Here is a 6992-nt window from a genome sequence, read left to right as displayed (position 1 = left end):
GATTTACTGGAAGTCTAGCATTGCAAACGGACGTAAGTCAGGACTAGGGAAGAGAGCTCGACTTGGGGGGAAGGTCGAGCCGCTCGGACCGCTCGACAACGTGAGGGCCCTGGCGGACGCGCGATTAGACGGCGTTGTCGGTGTTGGCCGCGCCGGTGCGGTGGAAGCCGGTGCCGTCGCCGACGACGGCGTTCGAGGGGCGAGGCGTCGCAGTAGCCGAGGCCGGGCCCTGGTCGGGCTTGAGGAGGCCCTGGTGCGCGCCGTCAGAGACCTTGGACGACGACTGTGTGTGTAGAACGATTCCCAGTCAGTTCGGCGAGGGAGTAGGAGGGAGAGGAGGGAGAGCTCGAGACGCACCATGCCGAGGCGGGCGTAGTCGAGGCGCGACAGCTGGAACACGTGCCAGAACGAGAAGACGGGCTTGGCGAGAAGGTCGAGGACACCGTCTGCACGAAGGAGGGAGAGGAGAGAGTCAGTCAGGGTCGAGAAAGGGAGGGAGGGAACCCGGAGCCTGCAGGACGGCCAAAAAGGCCGTTCCAGCGGCCCGAGGACCCTCCAGGAACCCCCAAATCGTGCAGGACGACTCACAGGCGACCATCTCCGAAGTAGGCGTAATGACGTTGCCGCCATCGCACACACCCCAAATAATTGGGTAGACGGTCCACAGAGTGCAAAGCACGATGGCCGACGAGGTGTACGCGCGGTGGTAGTCGGTCCCGAGGTGCGAGGCCGACTTGCGAGCAGGGAAGAAGAGGACCCAGAAGATCCAGAACATGGCGACGCAACCCTGCGCGCGAGAAAGAGGTCGGGACGACCGGGAGGTCAGTGCGCGCTCGACGGCGACGACGACGAAAGGACCTTGACGTACAAAGACGAAGAAGCCCCACTTGTAGCGCGACGCAGTGAGAGCGCCGAGCAGGCCCGTGATGATCATGACGATGTCTGCAGAGGGAGAGGGAGGAGGAGGAGGTCAGCGAGAGGAGGTCTCTCGAGACCTCGCCCACGACGACGACGATGCGTGATCGTCCGTCGGCGCACTCGAGATAGTCGAAGGGACTCACCGAAGAAGACGAGGCCGAAGATCTGGCTGAGCGGGAGCGCCGTCGTGAGGGCGAGCTCGAGGAGGAGGAGCGGCGTGGTGATGGTCCAGTCGATGTAGCGCGCATACCAGATCGAACGGGTAGGGCGGAGGACGCCAATGTCGACCCAGTTCTGGCCGAGCGTGCCGCCGCGGATGAACTCGACCTCGATGGGGGTCGCGCCAAGGTCCGAAGCCATCGAGTAGCTGCGCGGGAAGGGGGAGAAACGACAGGTTAGCGCTCGTTCTTTGCGTGAGGGGTTCGTCGAGGACGACGTACTAGGCGATGGACGCAGTGAAGCAGAGCGCGGCGGCGAGCTCGTGGAAGGCGCGCTCGCCGATCGGGCGAGTAGCGTGGCCGAGGACGAGGAGGATGATGGCGGACAGGCCCATGACGGCGAAAACGGCCCACAGCCAGTCGGACGCGGCCGTCGTGATGTCGATGTTGGCGACGAGCTGCAGGAAAGAACGGTCGGGTCAGGCGAATTCGAGGGATCGCCGTGGGAAGGGGAGGACGCACCGGGTTCAAGCTGAGGACCTCATTGCGCTTGGAGAGAATGGCGTCCATGTCGATAGACGAGCTCGCTAGAGATGCGTGGAGAAAGCTGAGCGCAGGAGTAAGAGGAGAGAGAGCAAGAGGAGGGCGAGGGCAAGGTCGAGGAGCGGGAGCGCCTCGTCCAGCGTCATGCGACCCCGTTGCGCATCTCGGGGTCGGCTGCGACGCTAAAATTGCCGCGCGTGTTGAGCCGAACCCAGCGAGAAAGCGGGACCGCAGGCGCAACGTCGATGATGAGCGACTCGAGGCCGCGTTCGGCTCGCACGGTCGAGACAAGCGATTCGAGCCCGGTGACGGCACCCGCACCTTGTCGTCGAGGCCGAACCTCGAGCGTGCAAGTGCCCGCCCGGCCTCGCGCCTGCATCGGGCGAGCTTCAGCGTCTGCTATGTACGAGCGAGCCTTGACGACGCGCCGAGCGGAGGCTCGTGCGCAGCCTTCCCAAGTCGCACCTGCGTCGTCGACAGCCGCTCGCTCGAACCTTGCAGGAAGCAACGACGACGCCGCTGACGTAGACGCCATCTCGATCAAGTCCGACCGGAGCTTGAACCGGGACCGAGGCCGGCCAGCGTCGGATACGCACGCATCGAGCAATCGAGCATCTCGGTCTCGAGTACGAGGATCGACACCTTTCGAGTTCGGCTCCCACAAACTCGCCGCTCGCTCTCTTTCGCTTGCAGCCCGCATGGTTGGCTCAGAGGAGGGGGCCGACACGGCTTCGGCTTCGGCGAGCGTCCGCCGATCGCAGCGGCTTTCCTCGCAGCTCCGAGAGAGAGCGGCCGAACGCCAAAGTCCGCTCAACGTCGACGCTCGTCGTGCGTTGCAGACGCCACCTCGGCGAGGAAAGACTGGATCTCGTCTCGCCACCGCCGCTCGAGATACGCCGTGTCGTGCAGCGCTCCCGCCACCTCGACCCACCTGCTGCGCACCGACCGGTCCTCGTCGCCCGCCGCCGCGCCCAGCTCCTCGCTCCCAGCTCCTGCTCGCTCCCGCTCCTGCTCGGTCGCTCGCACCCAAGCGGCGTACATGCGCCGCACGCCGTCGTCCTCGCCGCCGGGCATGATCTCGTCGCGTTCGCTGCGGATCCACAGGCTCCTCGGCGGGCTCTCGACCGACGAGCTCGTCGAGCTGGACGGCGAGAGGCGCTCGAGCCGGCCGAGAGCGTCCCACTTGTCGAACGCGAAAGGGCCGAGATAGTGGTAGGGGAGCCACCGCTGCGGGTACAGCGCGCGGACCATGTGCGGTATCGAGGGGAGCGGGTTCTCGAGGATGAGGCCCGAGATCGGCGGGAGGTGCGCGACAGGGCTCGGTTGCGGCGACGTAGAGGGTACAGGAGGGGCGACGAGCGAGTCGACGGCGCCGACAGACGACGTGAATGGCGCCTGGCCGAGTTGTCGAAGGAGGAGGACAGCCGCCGCGCCGCCGAGCGAGTGCCCATACAGGATGTACCGCGCCGACGGGCCGTGCTCGGCGTAGGCGTGCGCGAGAGCGGCGGTATAGTCGGCGAGGACTGAGCGCTCGGTCGGGGTCGAGCGTATCGAGCGCCAGAACGTGCGTGGGGCAACGGCGAGCAGTGTGACGTGTGGACGGGTGGGGAGCGAGGTCGTCGAGGACGTTGTGGGCGTCGTGTCGCGAAGGAGGGATCGGAAGAGGGGGATGCGGAGGAGGGGCGTGCCGGCGTTGCCTGCGAGGACAGAGGTAAGCGCCGTGTTCGCCAGTTCGGGCGACAGAACATGGGAGACGCACCCTGGAGGTAGACGACCACGATCTTTTGCCGTCGAGCCGTCGCCGTCGCCGCCGTCACCGACCCAGCGCCCTCATTCCAGCTCATCTCGACGCCGCGCAGCTCGACAGGGCGCCGCAGCCACCTCGTCGGCTCGTCGCTCCGGACCGACACTTGTCGCCACGCGAGGCCGCCGAGCGACGCGTCTCGTGCCGACGTGCGCTCGCCGTCGTCGAGCGACTCGTCGCGAGTGCCGGGAGGGACGGACGGGAGGTAGATGATGCGGCGCTGAAATACGACGAGCATGAGGCACTGCGCGGTGTCCAGGAGTCAGTCCCGTCCCGGCTGCAGACCAAGAGAGGCTGGATTCGGGCGCACCTTGTAAGCCCACAGGGCGGCGGGGAGGCCGACGAGGACCTCGGCGAGGAAGAGCCAGGGTGGACCGCTCGCGTCTCCACCGGTGCCGGCGAGAGGCTCGTTCGAGGGCTCAGGCAGGCGCAGGCCGAACAGGCGGGCGGGTGTGGTCGAGCGGAAGGTTCGCTGATGAAGGCGAGGAGGTTGAAGGGCGACGGCGGGCGAAGCACGGTGTCGGGCAAGGCTGCGCCATGCTGGGCGCTGCAGCAGATGCGGATGATAGCCCTGGGTAGCGGCTGCTCGCATCCAGCGAGCGAGGTGGGCGAGGCGAGAGCCAGCGAGACTCGACCGTGGCGACGACGAGGTCGCGAGCTCGCAGCGCCTCTCGAGAGCACGGTTGGTTGCGCGCAATACGCTCAGGCTGTGCTCAAGAGGCGCTCTCGAGAGCCTCGGGTCGCGCCGGGTCGTTATCTTTCCTCTCGCTCTCCTCGCTCGTCGGCAGCTCTCGCCCTTCTCGCACAGCTCGTGCGTCGCGCCAGGCTGTTGCAGTCTGCGCAACTAGACCTTCGTGACAATCGAGATGACTGCGAGACGGACCGAGGCAAGTCAGTACGGCCGACAGAGTGTCGAGTGCGAGGAAGGGGAGGGAGAGAGAGAGAGAGAAGGCGCACCGTCGTCTTGCGCGCACCGGTGCGTCATGCCGACCTTTTGCGGCTGCGGCGCAAACTTGGACGACTTGCCCCAGACCTGCGCGAAAGAGGGCGACGAGGGGTGAGCGACCGCTGGGCAAGACCGGGCGAGAGGAGGAAGAGAGGGACGCACGATCGCGTACTTGAACTTGTGGCGGATGTTCTTGTGGATCGAGTCGCACTGTAGGTGAAGTAGAGCCGAGGCGTGAGGAGACCGACCCGGCAGAGGCACAGAGAGGGAGAGAGCGGGAGCAGGCGCACAATGGCCTCCATGGTCGCGTCCGTCTTGATCACGAGCGGGTCGCCGAGGTCGGGCGCCTCGCCGCGCTTCTTGGTGTAGATGCGGTTGAAGCCCATCGCCTGCAGGGCCACCATGTATGAGGGTGGGCGCACACGAGGAAGGAGGGAGAGAAAGGGAGAGGAGGACACACCTGCCACATGCGCTTCTTGAGCACGTCGAGATTCAGGTCGAGCTCGCACGAGATGACGACCGTGTAGGGCTGACGGGCGATGCGGTCGACCTCTGCAGGTGGCGGGTACAGGACGAGGACGAGGGAGGAGAGGTCCAAGGAAGGGAGGGACGAACGTGAGCGCGAGGTCCGAGCGGGCGGGCCGAGCCGCAAAAGGTCCAAGAGTCGGCGAGAGAACGGGAGGCTCACCCTCGAGCGAGATCGAGTCGATCTTGTTGTAGACGTAGCTGTCGTGCGAGGCGAGAAAGAGTCAGGCCGGGTCCCTCGCGCGCTGGTAGAAAGGAGCAGAGACGCACAGGCAGGGCACGTATTTGCGGTTGCCGAGGATGGCGTCGATCACGTCGTCGGTCGTGACGTCCTCGCGGATCATGACGTCGGCGTTGTGCATCTGGAGGCCCAAGACGAGGTCAGTCTCGCGTCCGAGGCCAGGAGGACGAGGAGGAACACCCGAGGCGCACCTTGTAGCTCTGCAGGATGCCCCGGATCGTCCTCTCGTCGGTCCGAGTCAACGGCACCGTCGAGTTGATCGTGATGCCGCCGGCCGTCTTGGGCTTGAAGACGAGGTCGGGCGCCGTGCGGTTGAGCCGGATGCCAATCTCCTCGAGCTCGTGCTCGAGCTGCTGTCGCTGCTCATCGCCCCTGCGAGAGGTAGAGATGGTCAGGCGAGGTTGCTGAAGGCAAAGAGAGAGACAACGAGGACGCACTTGGTCACGTCGAGCATCATCTGCGGGTGAAAAGGGGAGGGTTGGTCAGGGTCCTGAACGGCTCGACGAGGACCGCCTCAAAGACCTACCACCACAAGATCTGCCGTCTGTGTGCAGGGCCGACGCCCGTCAGTAAAGCTCGCTGTGGCGAGAGGAAGAGAGAGAGAGAGACGCACCTTTGCCACCGCGACGACCTGCCGACCACGACCACGACCACTCGCCGCGCCCTCGATGATTCCTGGCAAGTCGAGGACTGCGCATTGGATCGTCTCAGAGTCGAGCGGGTGGGGAAGGGGGTTGTGAGGGTAGGGACGCACGCTGAATCTGGGCGCCCTCGATGTCCATGACTGCGCGAGGGAGGGAAAGGGTGAGCGACGGTCGCTCGGACAGGGCGCGACGGCAAAGAGAGAAGGGACGCACCGCCAGGAACCGCGACGAGCGTCGTGAACGCGTACGCCGCCGCCGCACTCTCCGTCTTGGTCACCTTGCTCAAGAGCGTCGACTTGCCGACCGACGGGAACCCGATCAGGACGGCGCGGCCGTAGCCCGACTTGGAGACGTCGAACCCTTCTCCCGCCTTGCCACCTTTTGCCGTGCTGCCCTCGAGGAGCTCGGCGCGATACCGGGCGAGCTGCGGGCGGAGAGGACGGGTCAGTCGGCGGTTCCTCGTCGAGAAGGCGAACGGGAGGGGACGGACCTTTCCCTTGAGCTACTCGCGGTCGATGACGTCGGTCAGGGCGGGACGAGAGGCGAGGCGATCGGCGGGCGTGAAGGAGGAGGAGGCAAGGGTCAGGACCGCTCGAGGTATCGAGAGAACGAGAGCGAGTGACGTGCCAGTCCCTGCGAGTTCAGGGAGGTAGGAGTCAGCGATATGCTCTTGTCGTTTTCCGTGTTCGTGCGACAAGGGCGAGGGAGGGTGCCGAGAGCATTCGACGTCGTGCGGGTCGTCGTAGGAAGGCAAGGGAGCGGGGAAGAGGAAGGGGAAGGGGAGGTGGACGATAAGAGAACGGCGGTGACGCACCAAGTGGTAGTTGGTCGCTCTGAAACGAGAAGGAGGAGGAAAAAGAAGAGGAGCGAGAAGCCGGCGAGGAGAAGGTGCGAGGAGGAAGGGAGAGGGAGGGGATCAAGGCGGTCAGTGACAGGAATCGGCGCAATGAGGAAAGCAGCCGACTCACTTGTTCTTCTGCGTGCGCGAGATCTGCGTGCAGGACGACACAGGTGGGTCAGCTGCCTGCGAAACTGGCGAACGGGTGCGAAGCGAGGTGGGGCAGGGCGTCGCGGGAACGCGCTCGCGGACCGGGAATTGGGGACGCACCTCGAGCTCGATGTCCTGGATCTTCTCGAGGATACCCATGACGGCTCAGGCGAGGTGTGGTCGAGGGTTGAGCGAAGGCGGAGGACGGGTCGAAGGAGAGGGGAG

At 65.6% G+C, this 6992-nt stretch overlaps 3 protein-coding genes across 3 annotated transcripts in view; all 3 read right to left on the bottom strand.

Annotated features, from left to right (window-relative positions):
* RHOBADRAFT_64578 (uncharacterized protein) overlaps positions 1-6992 on the bottom strand; it is a 50137-nt gene that overhangs the window by 11297 nt on the left and 31848 nt on the right. The gene's annotated exons all lie outside the window — the stretch shown is intronic.
* On the bottom strand, positions 48-1683 carry RHOBADRAFT_64581 (uncharacterized protein). Its single transcript, XM_018418518.1, has 7 exons — positions 1599-1683; positions 1359-1534; positions 1062-1285; positions 869-942; positions 589-787; positions 358-446; positions 48-283 (listed from the first exon to the last, which is right to left on the bottom strand). The coding sequence occupies exons 1-7, from the start codon at positions 1644-1646 to the stop codon at positions 125-127; spliced, it is 969 nt and encodes a 322-aa protein (XP_018272757.1). The 5' UTR covers positions 1647-1683; the 3' UTR covers positions 48-124.
* Positions 4234-6939, bottom strand: RHOBADRAFT_66068 (uncharacterized protein). The gene is made up of 18 exons (XM_018418857.1): positions 6888-6939; positions 6748-6770; positions 6594-6612; positions 6519-6522; positions 6270-6283; positions 5993-6203; positions 5890-5919; positions 5749-5825; positions 5662-5679; positions 5573-5592; positions 5327-5507; positions 5165-5256; positions 5058-5095; positions 4830-4921; positions 4660-4758; positions 4532-4579; positions 4381-4456; positions 4234-4293 (listed from the first exon to the last, which is right to left on the bottom strand). The coding sequence occupies exons 1-18, from the start codon at positions 6924-6926 to the stop codon at positions 4268-4270; spliced, it is 1107 nt and encodes a 368-aa protein (XP_018272756.1). The 5' UTR covers positions 6927-6939; the 3' UTR covers positions 4234-4267.

Source organism: Rhodotorula graminis, assembly GCF_001329695.1.
Source record: "Rhodotorula graminis WP1 unplaced genomic scaffold RHOBAscaffold_3, whole genome shotgun sequence".
In the NCBI taxonomy this organism is placed as follows: domain Eukaryota; kingdom Fungi; phylum Basidiomycota; class Microbotryomycetes; order Sporidiobolales; family Sporidiobolaceae; genus Rhodotorula; species Rhodotorula graminis.
Note: the sequence above shows the minus strand (reverse complement) of the source record. Positions and strands in the feature narration are given on the sequence as shown.

What these genes read in the sequence shown, in the direction of transcription:
- RHOBADRAFT_64581 (XM_018418518.1), bottom strand. Translation starts at nt 1,646, where the DNA reads ATGGACGCCATTCTCTCCAAGCGCAATGAGGTCCTCAGCTTGAACCCG. An exon ending in CTTCGGCCTCGTCTTCTTCG is followed by an intron (nt 943 to 1,061) that starts GTGAGTCCCTTC and finishes CTCCCTCTGCAG; the next exon opens with ACATCGTCATGATCATCACG. An exon ending in ACTACGCCCGCCTCGGCATG is followed by an intron (nt 284 to 357) that starts GTGCGTCTCGAG and finishes CTACACACACAG; the next exon opens with TCGTCGTCCAAGGTCTCTGA.
- RHOBADRAFT_66068 (XM_018418857.1), bottom strand. Translation starts at nt 6,926, where the DNA reads ATGGGTATCCTCGAGAAGATCCAGGACATCGAGCTCGAG. An exon ending in CGAGGGCGCCCAGATTCAGC is followed by an intron (nt 5,826 to 5,889) that starts GTGCGTCCCTAC and finishes TCCAATGCGCAG; the next exon opens with TCCTCGACTTGCCAGGAATC. An exon ending in CGCAAATACGTGCCCTGCCT is followed by an intron (nt 5,096 to 5,164) that starts GTGCGTCTCTGC and finishes CTCGCACGACAG; the next exon opens with CTACGTCTACAACAAGATCG.